The sequence below is a fragment of the Diceros bicornis genome, chromosome 20 (assembly GCF_020826845.1).
Source record: "Diceros bicornis minor isolate mBicDic1 chromosome 20, mDicBic1.mat.cur, whole genome shotgun sequence".
NCBI classification, from domain to species: domain Eukaryota; kingdom Metazoa; phylum Chordata; class Mammalia; order Perissodactyla; family Rhinocerotidae; genus Diceros; species Diceros bicornis.
Window position 1 is genome coordinate 62,394,015 of NC_080759.1, and position 19,888 is coordinate 62,413,902.

Sequence of the window (19,888 nt, forward strand, 5' to 3'; positions counted from 1 at the left end):
AATGCTCTTGGCATCCTTGTCAAAGATCATTTGACCACGTATGTGAGGGTTTATTTCTGGGCTCTCTATTCTATTTCATTGGTCTATATGTTTGTCTTTATGTCAGTGCCACACTGTTTTGATTACTGTGGCTTTGTAATGAGTTTCGAAATCAGGAAATGTGAGTCTTCTAACTTTGTTCTTCCTCAAGATTATTTTGGCTATTTGGGTTCCTTTGAGATTCCATATGAATTTTATGATAGATTTTTCTGTTTCTGCAAAAAATATTGTTTGATTGAGATTGCATTGAATCTATAGATAGCTTTGGGTAGTACTGATAGCTTAACAACATTAAATCTTCTAATCCGTGAACACAGGATGTCTTTCTATTTTTAAGGTCTTCTTTTATTTATTTCAGCAATGTTTTGTAATTTTCAGAAATGTTTCACCTCCTTGTTTAAATTTATTCCTAGATATTTTATTCTTTTGGATGTTATTGTAAATGGAAATTTTTTTAGCTTACTTTTCCTAGTGTTCATTGTTTGTGTATAGAAACACACTGATTCGTGTATGTTGATTTTTGTATCCTGCAACTTTGCTGAAGTTGTTTGTTAGTTCCAACAATTTTTTATCAAATAATTATGGTTTCCTACATAACAGCATCACGCCATCTGTGAACAGAGATAGTTTTGGCTAGAATTTCCAGGACAGAGTTGCATAGCAGTGGAGAAAGTGGGCATCCTTGTCTTGTTCCTGATCTTAGAGGAAACCCTTTCAGTCTGTCACCACTGCGTATGAAGTTAGCTGTAGGTTTTTCATATATGGCCTTTATTTTGTTGAAGTAGTTTCCTTCTGTTCTTAGTTTAAGTGGTTTTACCATAAAAAGGTGTTGAATTTTGTCAAAATGTTTTTTCTGTATCAGTTGAAATGATGAGAAGCTTCTTCAGGTCGTACTTTTGGGGGCTTTGGCTTTGATTTCATAATAACGCACATACCATGAACAACTGAATTATGGCAAGATTATTCCAAAGTAGAATGCACATCAAGGGTTTGAAAAGCAAACAAATAGAGAGAAGAACATCATTCTTCCTAGCCCTGACGCAATCCACAATTCTGAGATTCTCCTTGGGTAAAATCACCACAGCTTTGATTGTAAATCTTTTGGCTCCCCTGGGACTGCTGCCAAATTAGACAGATGCTATAAATCTTCTAGTCATGTTCTGAATAGTTCCAGTTCTGAGAAAACTCCAGGTTGCAAAGAGTAATTCTTTCTTTCATCTCAATATCTTCTCTGAATGGTGTGCTCGGGCTGTTTACAGTGTTTCAAGGAGGAAGTGTCAGAACCAAAGCTTTTTATTCGAAAGGAGGTGAGTGGGCCTCACTGTTTAAAGGCTGCAGTTCAGCTGCTAAAACAAGTACAGCATCCTTCTTTATAATGAGCTTTCACAAAGCGGTCCGGGAACCTGAATTTCTCAAGATCATTAGCAGGTGTTCAATCATAATAGATGCATCACACCAGTTATTACAATATTTCAAAAAGCTCAGCATCATTCTCCCACTTGGAAAACTGAAAACAAAACAGAACTCGTCTGGTCCTTTGGAAAAGCCAGAGGGGAACTTGGTTGTGGATTAAACGTGAAAACTGTGGCTGAGCCTCCCTGGGCCCTTGACAACTCCGCATCCCATTGTTCAATGGAGAACGTCCACTCTCAAGTTGTCCTGGGCAAGGGGATGGGCAACCTTCCTGGGGCCTGACTGTGCACAGACAGAAGGTTTCCCTCTGTGTGTGTCCATGGAAGCCTGTCCTCTCTGTCCACCTGGTCCTGTGGCTGACCTCAGGTTGTCCACTCAGCAGCCTACACCAGACACCAGAGGCACCTGAACATATTTACTGGCTGACTGGCTTCTCGAGTGGCGACTATGCAGTGGTCAGGCCACTAGATGGTCTTCAATGTGCCCTCGGTCCTAGCTCTGTGCATGGAGTCTGGCCGCCTCATGCAACTCCATGCACCCATGACCTCGTCAGTGTCTGTGTGTTCCAGTCGGGGCTGAGCATTCTACATCAGGGACCTAAGTAAGGTAAAGCTGCATAGACTAGGACATTAGTTTTCCTTTTATCTCTGACTTTCAAAGGTTTCTTTTCTGATTTTACTAATTACGGGATATTTCTAAAGTTAAGAAAGTAGAAAAGCAGGACACTCCACATCCATACTCATGGGCCTAGCAGCACAAGCACGCTGACGTCACTGCACATCCTCGTCTTAAAAAATGGACGGTAAGAAAACTGATATGAAACAAATATACACCCTCTTTTTGGCTTAATATTATATCATAATCATTTCCTCATGTATTTTTTTGAAATTTCTTTAAAAACAATTTTAATCTCTGTATAACGTCCATCATATTCACACATTATTAATTTAACCATCCCCCTAATATTTATTTCCATTTTTTTCTATTGTAAGTAATATTGCAACACATATTATTAGGAATAAATCTGGACCTGCACTTTAGATCATTTGCTGTGGGCTAAAATTTCTGGTTCAAACTGTGCACGACAATTTAAAGAGTCTCCATATATGTTACAACAACTGCTTTCCCGTGAGGTCATTCCAACTTCCATGATCATGACAGGAGTATCAGGTTGTCTATCTCACTGAATTCTCTCTGCTCTAAATATTAATCTCTACATTTTTCTGTTCATTACAAAGCAAAAACTGTGTCTTGTCATTTACTTTGTGTTTCTCTGATCACCAGGAGGTTGGACTTCCCAGGGCTTCCATGAACTGTAGCGTCTCTTCTGCAAATTCTCTCTTCAGGGCTTTGCCAACTTTTTTATTGGACTCTTAGTGTTTTACTTATTTCTATGAGTTCTCTGCAAACACAATGTAAGAAATAGCTTTCATTTGGCTTTTAATTTTGCTTCTGATGCTTCTGAAGCACAAATTTTCTAGATGTTTCTGCCATCAATCTCTGTTTCCATCTCTTCGTGATGTCACTCTTGGCTTGAGTGAGAAGTCAGTCCTTTCCTGTTGGAAACCAGGTTCCCACTCACTCCCTACCTCTCTCTCTGTTTGTGTTTAACTCTAACTCACCTGGATTTAATCTGGTCCTGGGTGGGGAGAAAGTCCACACAGACATTTTCCTGAGTGACCTGCAGAGTGTAGAGTGACTGCTCGTCACATTCTGAAAACCCGCCATCTCCCCAGTGATTTTTAGTGCTGACAATACCATTTTAAGCTTCCTCCAGCTCCGACTGTTCAGGACTGGTAGTTGGCTTGGTAAAGCAGGGCATCACTAAAAAATCAATGGTCATACATACTCCAAATGTTTTATTTTTGTTTTAAATATGTAAATGCACATTCACACACCACTACCCTGGAGGGGATGGGGGAGGGGACCCCCTTGAGGTTTGTTCCCTGGGGACTCTCCCTCAGCCCCAGGGATTCTCCGTAGCCGCTTGTCCCTCTGTAGTTAATCCCATGTTCCTAGATAATAGCTCTCTACGTTAAGCTCCCCTGACTACATTTCTGTCTGGTTTCTGTCTCTTGATGGGACTCTAATGGGCGCAGGAGGCCCAGCTTTTTCTGCTGACTTGGAGAGCTTGCCTGTCTTCCTTGGGTTGACCACACCCAGACTGCTTTGTCTTCCAGTACTTGTGATGTGGAACAAGAATTTAAGACATTAGGAAAGGAATATGAATATAAGGATTCTTCTGGATTTTTTCCCCCTAAAATATCCCAGTCTTTTCAGTTATATTGCTCATACCTAAAATGACGGTACTTTTTTTGTGTGACGTTTAGTGAGTCTTTGCAGAAGATTCAACTTCGTTTTCACAGAAAAAGCTGCCCTCTATCTTGCACTCATGTTTAATCAGTTTAGGTTTCAATTAAATTGGATTTAATTACCTCTTCTCTTCCTAGCTTCTTGAGGTGGAAATTTAGATAGTTAATATTAGACTTCTCCCCCCAAAACTATATATTATACTCTAAGCATTGCTTTAGCTATATGTAAAAATTTCTACATGCTGTGTTCTCATTATGATTCAGTTCCAATAATTTTCCTTGTGATTTTTTTTTAACCCATGGGTTATTTACAAATATGTTACTTCATTTCCAAATGTTTTAGGAATTTCTAGTTATCTTTTTTTGTTATTTAATTCTGATTTAATATCCTGTGGTTGGAAAAAAATACTCTGTATGATTTCTGTCCTTTGAAATTTATTGAAACTTTATTTTTTGATGGCCTACAGCATGTAGTCTATCTTGAAAAGTGTTTCATGTGCACTGGAAAAGAATGGGTATTCTGCATTTGTTGGATGTATGTTCCACAAATGTCAAATAGGTCAGTTTGTTAATAGTGTTGTTCAGACCCTTTATATCCTTACTGGCCTTTTTTGACTAATTGTTCTGTCAGTTGGTGAGAGAGGAGCATGAAAACCTCCATTTAGTGTCGTCATTTGGCTCTCTGTATTTTCAAGCTTTGTTATTACATACCTTGCTGACAAATCGAGCCTTTCATCATTATGAAATGTCTCGTCCCTATTTGTCTCCGGTGATACCCACTGTGTGAAATCTAACTTGTCTGATATTGAGACCATCATGTAACTTTCTTGTGCTTAGTGGTGTATCTTTTCCATTCTTTTACTTTCACACTTTGTATGTCTTTATATTTAAAGAACATTTCTTATAACCAGTATCTAGTAGTTCTTGCCTTTTTTTCCAGTCTGATAATCTGTGCCTTTTACTTGGAATGCTTAGTTCATTTAACCACATTTAATATAATTATTGATACAGTTGGACTAAATCTATCACTTTGGCATGTAATTTCTATTTGCCCCTTTTTATTCTTTTTTGTTCCTTTGTTCTTCCTTTTATTCCCTCTCCTATTTTTTGGATTTCATTTATCTCCCCCATGAATTTTTAGTTATAGTTCTTTGTGTTATTTCTTGAGGTTGCTCTCAAGATTACAATATGCATCTTTAACTTATCACAGTCTATCTTCAAGTAATATTTTATTATTTAAAAACAATGCAAGACTCTTATAGTAGTATAATTCAATTTACTCCCTCCCACACTTTGTGCTTTGTTGTCATATATTTGATTACTACATTCGTTATAAATCCCACAATATATTGTTTTAAGCAGTTGATACTTTTTAAAAGAAATTCACACTGACTCCATATTCAGCCTTTCTCATGCTCTTCATTCCTTACTGTAAACCTGAGCTTCTACCTGGGACCATCTCCCTCAGCCTGAAGACCTCCTTTTAGCATTTCTTGCATCGCACCTCTGCAGTCTATTCTTTTATTTCTCTGAAAATGCCATTATTTTATCTTCATGTTTGAAAGATATTTTTGCTGGATATAGAATTTTAGTTTGATTTCAACGTTTTAGAGATGTTTTTCCATTGTCTTTTAAAGTCCAATGCTTCTGAAGAAAAGTCACCCATCATTCTTATTGCTGCCGCCCGTATGTAAAGATGTGCCTTTTTTCTCCACCAGCTTTTAAGATTTCCTCTTTATGATTGTTTTTCAGCATTTTAATTACAATGTGTCTAAGTGTTATTTTGTTTTCATTTATTCTGTTCTGGATTTGATGAGCTTCCTAGATCTATGGGTTGCTGTTTTTTAACAAATTAGAAAATTTTCCAATAACATTTCTTCAAATATGTTTTCTGCCCTATTTTCTTACTCATCCCCTTGTTTTTTAAAAATGTTTTTTGGTGAGGAAGATTGGCCTTGAGCTAACATCCATTGCCAATCTTCCTCTTTTTGCTGAGGAAGATTAGCCCTGAGCTAACATCTGTGCCCATCTTCCCCTATTTTGTATGTGAGATGCTGCCACAGCATGGCCTAATGAGTCACCACTCATTAAGGTGGTCCACATCTGGGATTCAAACCTGCGAACCCCAGGACACTGAAGCAGAGTGCACAAATTTATCCACTACGCCACCAGGCCGGCCCCTCACTCTTCCCCTTCTGGGAATCCAATTACACATGTTTGACTGCTCAGTACTCCCACAGGTTATGGAGGCTTTGCTTATTTTTTTCCTCCACTCTCTTTTCTCTCTGTGCTTCCATTTTCTTGATTTCTTTTAGCACGTCTTCAAATTCATGTATCCTTTCTTTTGTTGTGTCCAATCTATGTTAATCCCACCCAGTAAGTTTTTTTTTTACTGTAGATATTGCATTTTTTAGTTCTAAGATTTCCATTTTGTTCTTTTTTTATAGTTTTCAAATCTTTTATGAAATTCTCCATCTCTTCATCCACTTCATCCATATGTTTATCATAATTTAAAAAAAGTCTTTGCCTGATAACTCCAAACCTGGGTAGTCTATATGAGTCTGTTTCTACTGACAAATTTTTCCTATGTTTATGGGTTGATAATCTGATGCCTTTGCACATCTTGTAATTTTTTAATTTTATGCCAGAGATTTTGTCAAAAGTAGATAATTTTTTTAAAAGAGGAAATGCTCTTTCCTCTGTTAGGCAGCTAGGATGACGAGTTTATCAGTTTAATGCATTTAGAAATAGAGGTAGTTGGGATGGGTTGTGCCTTTAAACTCTAGCAGAGCCTTGGAATTTAAGCTAAAGAGTCTCATGAGATGTCTCCCCACTTTCCAGCTCAGCGTCTGACTCCCTTGGCTACCAGGGATATCTTATAAAATTTGAATTGGGTGGGGTTTGGTTCAGCTTTGGTTAATTTCAGTTTACCTCTGGTTTTAAATACTTTGATGGTGAGTTCACAACTCTCCAGCCAGGGGGGCCTGGTACCAATTACCGCTGGACTTTGAAACTGAGAGATGTTGAAACTATGAGACTAAAATTTTAAGACTGTGAGACCATGAGACCATGAGAGTTGGAGATCAGGACACTTTGAAACCATGTGACTATAAGATTTTGAGACCTTTTGCTTTCTGTCTCCACTTCTCAGTCTCCACTTAGCAGAATTCCCCATAAGAGAATTGCTTAGGATTAGTAGAGAAGATTATCCTCACAATCAAGGCTCCTTCAGATTCCAATCTGGTATGTCAGTCTTGAAGTTTCTTAAGTTCAATTTCTCCTTATCTGAGCACAGATGATCCTTCTCTGGCAACTTGCTCCTCCATCCATCCTCTCCACAACCTCAGTGACTGGTCCCAGGTATGAAAATGTCCTCTGTTCTTTGCTCACTTAGGAAGGCATTGTTTCTCCATAATTTACGTATTTTATACCTTTGTGTTTCCACAGCTCTTGGATGGCTTTAAAAGAAAGTGTAATTGTTTTGGCGTATCTAGGCATTTCTTGTTGTTTGGAAAGAGTAAAGGTCTTTCACACGCTTCTAGGTCCTCACTGGAAATAGGACTCACCTGCTCATCAGCTCCAAATGTTTTGCCAGTTTCCTTTGTGGTTCTCAGTATGACCCTTTCTCTATTTAGGAGTGCATTTACAACTTTCCAAGTGTAAGTTTTTTTTTATTATTGATTTCTAGTTTTATTGCATTGCAATCTTTAGATATCTTAGGTATTTGCTGACTCTTTATGGCTAATGGTCAATTTCGGTTAATTTTGATAAATGTACATGTACACTTAAGAAGAACATATGTTCTCTAATATTCTCTGATTGTATACATTTTTGAGATAAATGTATATCCTCTAATTGTAATATTTGACCAGAATTTTACCAAATTTTCGACAGTGTCCCATGTGTGCTTGAGAAAGGTGTGTATTCTAAAATTGGTGGGTTCAGCACTCGGTGTGTGCCCATTAGTGGAAGAGAGATATCATGTGTTCAAACCTATATCCTAAGTAATAAGCGGTCTGCTTATCTTGTTTGCTTTGGAGAGAGGTACTATAATTGTGAATTACTCCTTGTAATTCCCTCAATTTATGCTTCAAACATTTTCAGGCACCTCTGTTGTTAGGTGTTACAGATTGTTATGTATTCCTGGTTGTTACTAGTATTCTTATTGAATGATCCTCTTTAGCTCTAACAATGTATTTTGCCCTTTACTGTATTTAGTTTGCTATGAATAATGCTACACCAGTTATCCTTTGATTAGAATTTAGCTGGTCTACCATTTTTAATAACTTTACTTTCCACCTGTTATTGTATATGCTGCGCTTTTTCTTTCCCATGTCTTTGTTCCCTTTACTCCCTCCTTTCTGATTCCATTCTCTTTATTCTAATCCCCTGCCCCCTGCTTTCCCCGCTTTGTAGAAACATTCCATTTTTATATCTTTGGTGATTACTTCCTTTAAACTTCTCTAGACATTTCAGACTCAAAGTTTGATGAAACAAAGTTATAAATAAGTTGATGAGTGATTTTAAGCATTTCTTGTATCTATAGAGGGTGGGAGAATGGTGGTTATTGAATTCTTAGCTTAATATGACAACTTATCTTAAAATTAATATGATTAATAATGATCTCCAAGTCACATACTTATACAATAGTGAGTAAATGAATAAAAGCTTCATTGAATTTATATTAACTAAAATATGTTTATATTCACAGTTGTCAAGTTCATTTTTTCCTATGTCATACATGATCAAATTTTATTTTATTAAAGTAAAAAGCAATATAAATATGCAAATAGTAAGATTGTTCCTAAATTTCCTTTTGTGCTTATCAAATTAAATACTTGTAAATATGTATCCATATTAAAGACTAATATTCCTTTGGCTTTCTCAGAAGATAAGCAATTTTGTAAGTGGGAAGGGGTAGGACTTATGGTTAAAATGGAAGGAAAAAGAAGCTTAACAGAAGAAATAAGGCAAAACATTAGCTCAGAACAGCTTTTCAAGAAACACCTTTGAAAGGAAACAGGTATTTTCAGATCCAACTTAAAGCAGATTGGTTCCTGTGCTGCTGTTTCTCTCTCCTGACAGCACCTTTTTCCGCTTCTTCCCTATGTCAATCAGCATCCTTTAAATGTACAAAAGGTACATAATCACAAAGGAAAATGTCCTCTGGGTAGACTACTTCATACAAAGAATAAATCTAGGATATCCTTCATCATTTCTCTACCATGGTCATTCTAGCTAAAAGACATTCAAAGAGTTTAATAAATCAAAGTAGCCCAGTGGTAGTTTTTTTTTTTTTTTTTAAGCCCTAATTCAATATCAATGGAGCAATAAAAGGTGCTGATTAATAAAAATCTTCCTTTTTAAGATTTACCCATGAATCTTTCCAGTAGCTCACTGCAATATACCCACAACTTGACTATAATTAGTTTTAACATTGCCTCAAAAATAATAAAAATATCCCAAGAAATAAACTAAACACATGAGAAATTCATTAAGCAGGGTTTATTTGTATATACTGAAACTGATCCAATAAGTTGGCTTTGAGATGACTACTCAGGAGGGTGACTTAGTTCCTTCATTCAAACTCACTGGAGGGAACCAGAATGGATGTCTGCAGACAGAGCAAGCTCTATACTCCCTGGCAGGACTGAGAAGCCCCATCTCTGGGACACATAGCCTTATTTCACCCAGCATTTTGGATGAGGGAAAGGAGGAGCCAGAAGCCAGAGGGAAGGAGCTGAGCCAGCGCCTATATGGACCAATAAAACAGAGGGGAATGGGAAGATATCTCCATTTATATGTTTAAACTCTATAAAAAAATGGAAGAGGTTACAATTTATTTTTATTTTTTCATAACCTCACAGCTTTCTTTCAGAAAGAAATTAACAAATGCTCTCTTGTTTTATATCTGTTTTAATTACAGGTTTAATTTCAAATGCTCAGAGGCAGGCTCTACTTTGCCTCTTTCATTGGCATATTTCCTCGGACCTAAATTCCACTTGCTCAGCTTAAATATTTTCCATGTACCAGGTAACAGTTTGCCTGTCACTTCTTCCAGGCAAGAACAGTAAGGTGTTCCTTGCAGGGGAAGTACTCACACAGGCTCTGTCCCTGAGGGGAGGGTCTCACACAGGCTCTGTCCCCTCAGGGGAGGGTCTCACACAGGCTCTGTCCCTGAGGGGAGGGTCTCACAGAGGCTCTGCCTCCTGAGGGGAGGGTCTCACACAGGCTCTGTCCCCTGAGGGGAGGGTCTCACAGAGGCTCTGTCCCCCAAGGGGAGGGTCTCACAGAGGCTCTGTCACCTGAGGGAAGAGTCTCACACAGGCTCTGTCCTGAGGGGAGGGTCTCACACAGGCTCTGTCCCCTGAGGGGAGGGTCTCACAGAGGCTCTGTCCCCCGAGGGGAGGGTCTCACAGAGGCTCTGCCTCCTGAGGGGAGAGTCTCACACAGGCTCTGTCCCCTGAGGGAAGGGTCTCACACAGGCTCTGTCACCTGAGGGGAGGGTCTCACAGAGGCTCTGCCTCCTGAGGGGAGAGTCTCACAGAGGCTCTGTCCTTGAGGAGAGGGTCTCACAGAGGCTCTGCCTCCTGAGCAGAGGGTCTCACACAGGAGCTGTCCCTGAGGGGAGGGTCTCACACAGGCTCTGTCCCTGAGGGGAGGGTTTCACAGAGGCTCTATCTCCTGAGCAGAGGGTCTCACACAGGCTCTGTCCCTGAGGGGAGGGTCTCACACAGGCTTTGTCCCTTTAGGGGAGGGTCCCACACAGGCTCTGTCCCTTGAGAGGAAGTCCTCACACAGGCTCTTTCCCCTTAATTGTGGAGGGTCTCACAAAGGCTCTGTCCCCTGAGGGGAAGTTCTCGCACAGGCTCTGTCCCCTGAGTGAGGTCCCTACACAGTTTCTATCTCCTGAGAGGAGGTACTCACACAAGCTTCCTGCTGCAGGTGCTGTAGGGCCCTCTTGGCTGGGATGAGGAAATCAGTGAGGCAGCGTAGCCCATCCCCGCCATGGAGCCTCTCAGCCACGCTGAACAGCTGCCAGAGCACTGTGGCCGCTGTGGCCTCAAAAGGTGGGTAGAGGGCAGAGAGTGTGTTCTGGATATAGGTGTCGAGGGATTCCAGATCCTGAAATGGAAGAGAAGATCTGGAAATTTAAGACATCAATTAATCAGGTACACAGGACGCTTTCACAGGCTGGCACTTAAGGGTCCACTTTGAAGGCACCTGTCTTACGTCTGGGTATGTGATTTACCTTAGTGAAATAGGGAAGGTACAGGCAAATAGAGGGGAGTTCCTGTTGGGGATGATCTGCTGGTCCTTCATGTTATCACACAGCAGAAGCACACTGAGGAAGTGCTCATGCCTGCATTAGGTAGACCTGACACCTGTGCCTACGAGGGGAACCCTAAATAACACCTTGTAAGTGAAGGTTGTCACTGTTATCACACAAGGGACAATCAAGTTTAGATTTGGCATAAGTTCCATCCATCAAATTCTGAAACATGCACCTTAGATCCTGCATTTTAGGATCTTCCATGGAGCATGTGGAATTTCTCAGGGGGCCTTCCCCTTCCCTGGGCCCCTCTCCCTGGCACTCCTAGGTCTGCACAGGGAATGGAGGGACCCCTGTGGGGAGGAGAGAGCTGGTCCATGTGCCATTTTATACTTAGAAAAGAAGTTCATCTACAGCAAATACATTTTAATTGTATTGATGATTTTTTAAAAATTTAAATAGAAACTATTAGGAAATCCTTCATCAAAATCACAGAATTGTGCCTATTCAGTCATTCTGGAAACAGTATCATTGGTATCTAATTTCCCCTTTACATTTTTGGTGCAATATGCTTTTATGAAAAGACAGAATTTTTAGTTTAAAAAATGTTTAATGCTACTTTTAGATGTAACATTTCCTGGGGAAATACCACAAAGTTCATTTGTTTGGGAAAGAAACGCAAGGCTACAAATAACCATTAATAGCCAAAGAGGTTAAAGTTGCAAAATCGATTTTTAAAGGGACATCTGAGACTCCTCTGAACAGCTAATCATATGGATAGTTTCCTAAGTAAACTGAAAATAAAAAAGCCAATCCTCTGGACCTGAAGTGGATAAGGACCCGGAGAGAGGCATTCTGTCCTGTCTGAGGGGCCAGGCTATACCATGAATAAGGAGGTGTGTGCTGCAGTGTCACTTCAGCTTCTGGAAACCACATGACTCAAGGAAGACCTGAGCCAGCTCAGCTCCTGCCTCTGTGTCAGAGTGGTGAGGCAGCAGGTCAGACACCCTCTGGAGCTCCCACGCTCCACACGGGCCTCCCATGTCTATCTGCTCCCCTCCATCCACACACCTGGCCCTTTCCCACCAGACAGGGCCACTCACTTGTTGGTGGGAATTATCTAAATACTGATTTTGTCCAGAAAATGCCAATGTGGTCTGATTTCCAAAAACTCAAACCACACCTGAGTCACAAGCAAACATCCAGTCCATGAGAATGAACGGAGCTGGTCTTGAGCCAGGGGCAGGAATCGCCCTCCAGGGGCCAGACATGCCATGACACTCCTTATGGAGATTTGAAGCAAACGCTTAATGGTGAGACTGGCAGGAAGGAAGTGGAACGCAATCCTACGGGACATGTCTTTCATGACCTATCTTGGAGGAATTGAAATGCAAACTTTAGACTTTCCCAGGGAGAGATGTCCTCCGGCTGCTCAGATGCCCAAATCCAGGCCCATTCCTCCTCCAGATCCAAAGGGCAAGTCCTGACTTCTCGTGTCCAGCTGTGGTCAGCAACCTCCTGACAGATCTCCTGTCGTCCACTTCACTGGTTCATCTTCTGAAAACTGCCCAATGTGAGGGGCTGATGCTCACTGAGACCCTAGAGACAGGCCTGGTCACTCACAGGGCAGCCACGGCCTCCCTGACCCCTTCTCTGCCCTTTGATTCCATTGTGACTGCATCAGGCTCCCAGAGTTGGCTTGGGGGCACCCCTCCACGGGCTCCCATTCCCTGTGCAGCCCCCACTCAGAGCCTGGTCTAGGTAAGAGTTGCCCAAGGGAAGCTGTCTGCCAGCCGATAGGCCATTTCCCAGGTCAAGTAAATTGAGGAAGCCTTGGGTAAGCCAAGTGAAACAACTTCTCCAGCCTCTTATATGCTGATGTACCCCTGAGTAACTACATGCAGGGCCCCCGCGCAGCCCCTTCCTGGCTGTCACCTGCATTCTGTGCACCTCATGACTAGGGAGAGACAGAGACACAATGCTGCGCCCAGGGCCACTGCCGTGGGACCTCTCTAATCATTTTGTGGATGGTGCTTGTTCTCACTCTTGGGAAGAGGGGTTCTGATGAATGAGCCAGGTTACAGGACGAGAGGTGGATGTCTAGGTCTGCACGGCAGAACAGATACAAACAAACCCGCAGCCTGAGGGCTGGACCAGGCTGGAGTGCTGCAGCATTTGCTCAGTGCAGGCCAACTGGACACTGACAACTGAGTGTTTTCAGGACACACAAACTGTAAGAGGGAGAGGCAGACATAAGGAAGCCTGAGAGCAGTGAGGCAGAAACTATTACATTCCAGCAAAATCAAATTACCTTGAGTATGTTCAATTCAGTTTAAGAAAACAGGAAAGTGTACAGTATATTTTAGAAAGATTTCCATAAGAAACGCTGAAAAGAGAACATTGTTTTGGTATCTTAAAGAGTGAAGTTCAATCATCTGGAAGATTTACTCTGTTTAGCATTTCCTTCCCTGATGTTTGCTGGGCTGAACGTGTAGGTACCAGGGCCAGGCGTGTATGTAAAGGCCAGTGTGTATATGAGGGCCAGGTATCTGTGTGTGGGGGCCACTGTGCAAGGGCCAGCTGTCTGTGAAGGACAGTGTGTGTGTGTGAAGGCCTGGTGTGTGTGAGGGCGAAGTTTGCGTTCGAGGACTGGGTGTGTTGAGGGCCCGTATGTGTGCAAGGGCTTCTGAAAGTGTGTGTGCATGCCTACATAAGTGGTGAGCCAAGAGAAACATGTGTGGGCAAATTCTTAAAATAGTTTCTAGGTCTTCGTGTGCAGAGGAGGAGAAGAGAGTAGACACAAGGTCAGGGATAATGTCATGTGGGCACCTGTAACTGTTTCGATCTGGGCCCACTCTCTGTACGATATAACTCACCCATTCACCAAAACCTGGCACACCAAAAAAACATCCCAAATAACAGGAATGAGAGGACACAAAGATAGATGTTGATGACCTTGTTGACAGTAAAGGACTGATTTCTTTTCCTTATATAACTCAAGATTCCTGTTTCAACCAAATGTACAAGCATGGAGATGGGCTGACTTCAAACACAGGACCTTTGCCTTGTACTTGATCATAAATCTTACTGTGGCTTAGAATGTGATTATGTGCTAAATACATGTTAGTGGAATGGCTGATCCAGTACTGGTGTAAAAGCATTTAATCACCATTTCACAGAACTGTTAATTCACTGTTTGGTCATTTGGCAGGACTGCCTTTAACAACAGAAAATTTATGTCTGGAAAAACATTTTAAAACTTCACTCTTCAACAAACGATTTATTTTCCCAACTAACTTTAGGTAAAATTTTATTGAAGTTGGGGTTATTTTTAAAGTCAAGATCCTTGTTTCTCATCATTCGTGTTCCCCCGTGACTAAGCATGTTCCTCCTGGCACCAGGCCCACAGGAGATGACCCGGTCTCAGTGCACGGGCCCTCCCTACTATTCTCCAGACCTCACACGTGCCCGAGACGAGAAGACAGAGGATAGGGGTCCACAGGTCTGTTGGTGCCCACCCCGTGGGGGGTTGGTTGCCAAGACTTGGGAAAGACACCTGGCTGCTTGGTTCTAAAACACACATCAGCTGGAAACGACCTGCTTCTTCCACCCAGGGGGCAGGTAACATGCCAAATGTTAAAGCAGAGGAAATTTCTTCTTGTTTCGAGGACCGGACTGACTGAAAGGAGAAGGCCAGCTGATGAATGCGGCAATGGAACATCAGGGGGTGCCCCATCCGGGGCCCTGCAGGCTGCAGGAACATGGCCTAGGCTGGCCCAGCAAACCCCATCCATCAATGCTCACATCTTAATTCAAGTTCAACATCCCTAAGTGAAGGTGTAAGCCCAGGATGGAGCCCCAGGGCCGCTGGAGTGGCCATTGGCCGGGTGGCCCTAGACACCAGCATCCTTTTACCTACCGAGAGGGTCTGTAGTGGTTTACTGAGGGGGCCACCCCCATCGCCCAGGGAAAGGTACCCCAAAATGACAGACTGCTAGATAGCTAGGTCCCCGAGCAGGTGGTGCATAGACCGGGCTCTGAGACCCTCTCCCCACCCTCCTTGAACAGATGTGAGCTAGTGGTTGACCTAGCGCAGTCCCTCACATTCCAGTGGGGACAGAAAGTGCAAGAACATCAAAGGCATCGGCAAAGCCACCCTGGGGACGCCTTCCCTGTGGCCACCCCTGGTGACCAAAGGAGCCCAGCTGCCCAATCTTGTGGGTGATCCCTCACGTTTGGGTCTATGCACCCAGGGGACAGTGGGGCATCTCTAGGACAGGACCATGGGATGCTTAGCTCGAGGTCAGAGTGGGGTGAGGGGAGGATGGAGCAGCCATGGTGGCGAAAGACTGGCTAGGTGGCTTCTCAGGGCCCCAGCCATGTCGTTTCATTCCAAAATTCCACAGGGTGCTGACATCAGGGTGCAAAGAGCAAACACAAGGTGGGCTGGGGGCTCCAATGCAGTGAGAGGAGATGGGCTGGGGGCTCCAGTGGGGTGGGAGGGGGTGGGTCGGGGGGCTCCAGTGGGGTGGGAGGGGATGAGCCGGGAGCTCCAGTGGGGTGGGAGGGGATGAGCCGGGGGCTCCAGTGGGGTGGGAGGGGGTGGGCTGGGGGCTCCAGTTGGGTGGGAGAGGGTGGGCTAGGAGCATCAACCAGGAGGCAAGGCCTGGGTGGGTGGACCGGGTCAGGGATAGTGGTCACAAAGGCCCCTCATCTGGTCTGGAAGCTAGGCTCCTCCTGTAGCCCCATGACCAGCCCCCAGCAAAACCCAAGATGCTTCAGACTAGGGTGGAACTATGTGGAGTGGGGACGTGGCAGTGCCCATCACCCAGGCACTTCCATCCCAGGAGGTCAGGGTAGCCTTTTAATTCACCGCTGTGGCCTCTGGCCAGATTTTATTAACAAAAATCAGGATGTAGGGGCAGCAGTAGGCTCCAATGTGGGTCACAAGCTGTTCCTGCAGTCCCTCTGAGCAGGGCCCCAGGGATGGGAGGAGTGCCTACACTGTACCTCCTCTGCCCCACTTTTCGTCAATAGCCACTTTCTCAGCCCTATGGGTGTGAATGAGGAGGCCAGGTGTGAAACCCACACTCCCCAGGAGTGTGGTTGGCAGCCAACCTGATTACAGCCACTCAGGTGCCGTTAACAGGGGCCTCCTTCCTGAAAGGGCCCAGTGACTGCACCAGGCGTCCTGCCCAGGGTGCTGATGGCCATCTCTGGTTTCCTGCGTGCACAGACCCAGAATCCACCTTTGAATCAAAGAAAACCAGGCTAGAAAGCCTACTGCCCTCACCTGGGCTGGTGTGCCAGCCTGTCTACACCTGGTCTGCCTACATCCAACCTGTCTGTACCTGGTCTGTCTACACCTGGGCTACCCACATCCAACCTGTCTATACCTGGTCTGTCTATACCTTGTCTGCCTACATCCAACCTGCCTATACCTGGTCTGCCTACATCCAACCTGTCTACACCTGGTCTGTCTATACCTGGTCTGCCTACATCCAACCTGTCTATACCTGGTCTGTCTACACCTGGGCTGCCCACATCCAACCTGTCTATACCTGGTCTGTCTACACCTGGTCTTCCTACATCCAACCTGTCTATACCTGCTCTGTCTACACCTGGTCTGCCTATATCCAACCTGTCTATACCTGTTCTGTCTACACCTGGTCTGCCTACATCCAACCTGTCTATACCTGTTCTATCTATACCTGGTCTGTCTACATCTGGTCTGCCTACATCCAACCTGTCTATACCTGTTCTATCTATACCTGGTCTGTCTACATCTGGCCTGTCTACATCCAACTTGTCTGTACCTGGCCTGTCTACACCTGGTCCATCTACACGGGCCTGTCTACACTAGGCTCATTTACATCCAGCATGTGTATACCTGGCCTGTCTACACCCAGCCTGCTTTTTTCTCGCAGGCTGTTGTGAATTTGGGATTCCTGACCCTCACAGGTGGGGAGTCTGAAGATGTTTCTAAGGGTGAAGATTCTTTTGGCCCAAAGCTAGTACCCAGAAGGAAGGAGAGGGAAGGGAAAATGCCTGTGCCTCTTTAGGTTCACATTCTACACTTGTGGAAGAGTTTGGTGATCAACAAAAGCAACGTGCACCTTGAATTCTGAGGACATAGACGTAGAGATCCTCAGGGCCTGGCAAGAGGCCTTGCCAGGCAAATATTTGGTTCTCCTGACACATATTTTTCCTGACTCGTATTCCACTGAAATTGGCACAGGAAGCCTAGTGGAGACGAGAGACACCAGCAGCTGGGGAGGGGGCTGTGAGGAGTCCTCTATCAATGAGATTCTTTCTCTCCTAATTCCACAGCTGATTCAACAGCCACCTTTCAAACCTCTGGGTTATAACTGAGCCGAGGGTGGTGAAGCCACAGGAAGGGCACCACTTTACACCTTTCATCCCCCCCCCTGAAGCCCAGGTACACATATCTGGCACACCTGTGGCCTGGGTGACAGATACCACCGTGCTCTGTCCAGAGTCCCCTTTCCACACCAGTACATTGGGCAGGAAGCCTCAGGATGTCCCACAGCTGGCCCAATTCCCTTCTTCTGTCCATACCAACATCCCCACCCAGCCCCTGCCCAGGGTGATCCCCGCCCTCCAGTAACTCACAGTCTGAGGGGGAAAGGACCCCAAAGAACCGACCACGGTCCAGGGAACGAGGCCAGACCCTGAGTGGGGTGGGCAGGCGGGAGCACAGAGCAAGCAGACAGCAGTGCCTGGGGTCCAGGCCGGCCTCGCTATGGAAGCAGGGTGCAGACCACTTCCCCACCGCAGACAGGGTGGGCCGACCAGGAGCATTCCAGGGATTCCTTATCCCTTCCTGCAGGGTGCCCACCCATCTCTGAGGCCTCAAGTGCAACGTCCCAGGACCCACAACAGGACAGGATGGGGCCAGGGCCTGGGTGCCCAGGGTGGGGGACCAGCAGCTGAGAGCCAGAAGCCCAGCAGAGCCCAGCAGGCCCAGCAGGGTGTCTGCGGGGCCAGGTTCCCAGGAGGAAGCAAACAGCGAGGGAGCACTGTCAGGTGGGTCCCAGGGGCTGTCCCCAGGAACACACATGGTTGTCTCACCAGGGCTGGCTCCCTCCTCCAGGAGTGAGAGTCGGGCAGGGCCGGAGCTGGCTTTACAGTGGCTGAGCACTGACAATGAGCCCATTATCTTTAACCCCAAAAGCCGGAGACAGGTGGGTCTGCGTCAGCACATCCCAGCGGGGGGGCCCCAGAAATCCGCACATTCCAGCCTGCTGCCCACAGTCCGCACCAAGCAAATCCCGGTGGGAAGACAAGGGGACTGGGACAGCACCCTGTCCCTCGGTCTCCCCACATGTGCACACACGCACACATGCATGCATGCATGCATGCACAAACACACGAGGACTGCGCCCTGCACCTTCATCTCCCCGCACACACACATGCACAGAGACCGTCTCCCTGCATGCGTGCACACACATACACACAGGCACACATATGTACACACACACTCGGAAAGCACACCAACACTCCCCTCACTCCTGCCGTGCGTCCCCCTGGACTCCACCTTCCCCTTCTGCAGTCTTGTTTTCACCTGGATCTGCTCTCAGCCTGTCCTGCTGCAGGAGGGGCCATCAGAGTGAATCTCAACAAGGCATGGAGCTTGCAGAGAGCAGTGGTGAGAAAAAAACTCTAATTTGAAACTCGTTTGTAAAGTGCAGTGCTAAATGTTCACTACATTGGACACTAAATACTGCTTGAAGTTTTTCCTACCTAACAACAAGAAGTATTAAATAAATATACAAGTATTTAAAAACAACTCTGTATCTAGGCCTAAGGTGTTTTTAAAATCTCAAGAGCAAAATTTTCAACCTAAGGACCGAGACCCCATCTGAAAGACGAGGGGGCAGGACACGGAGCTGCCGGATCACTCACATAGAGCAGCCTGGGTGTTCAAGTAACTGGAAATGGTTAAGAGATTGCTCCTATTCAAATGAGGGTCCTGAAGCAGTGGAATGCAAAGCTAAGGAAGCCTCTTCTCTCACCACGGCTCGCTTTCCTGCCCTTTCTCCCTTTTTTAACATTAACAACCTTCAGGTTAGGAGTTCTTTTATTTTTTATTTTTATTTATTTATTTTTTCCCCCAAAGCCCCAGTAGATAGTTGTATGTCACAGTTGCACATCCTTCTAGTTGCTGTATGTGGGACGCGGCCTCAGCATGGCCGGAGAAGCGGTGCATTGGTGCACACCCGGGATCCGAACCCGGGCCGCCAGCAGCGGAGCGCGCGCACTTAACCGCTAAGCCACGGGGCCGGCCCTGGGTTAGGGGTTCTGTGTGAGTTCTGTGAACCACAAGTGCCTGCCATCTACGACGTCCTTCCTGAACTGGACCTTCAACAGCTACTTGTCAGTGAGCGATGGCGACGTCCTAAGGCTGCCCGCCTGCCCGGGGAAGCAGTGGGCCTGGCAGAGACATGGGTCTCTAACTAAACACCTTGTGGGTGTCAAGGAAGACAGGCAATTCTGCAAAAGGCCATTGTTTCCAGGGAAATTCTGGCTACTCTGAGCGATGCCCAGGACTTGGTTCCCAAGGGTCCACTGAACTATGAAACCAGAGCAGGGGCCTCAGAAGGAGCAGAAATACTGCCAGGCCCGCAGGAAGCAGCCTCAGGTAGCCCTTGCCACCTGGTCGATTCTCAGGTGCCAGTGGGTCCCAGAGTCAGAGATGCACACAGGAGCTCGCTCTAGCGATGTCCTGCATGTGAGGACCCCCAGGGAGCGGAGTGTCCATTCTACAGAGGACTGGAGACTAGGGATGGCCCCGCTGCAGCTGCCTCTATAGAGTGGGCTTCCTGGGCCA

At 45.2% G+C, this 19,888-nt stretch overlaps 1 protein-coding gene across 1 annotated transcript in view; it reads right to left on the minus strand.

The window, feature by feature from the left end:
- The window catches only part of PLEKHG4B (pleckstrin homology and RhoGEF domain containing G4B), an 80,189-nt gene that overhangs the window by 48,268 nt on the left and 12,033 nt on the right, over positions 1–19,888 (minus strand). The window contains exon 2 of the mRNA XM_058563518.1: positions 10,692–10,889. Coding sequence (XP_058419501.1) covers positions 10,692–10,889 — 198 coding nt within the window. The remainder of the gene's footprint in view (positions 1–10,691; positions 10,890–19,888) is intronic.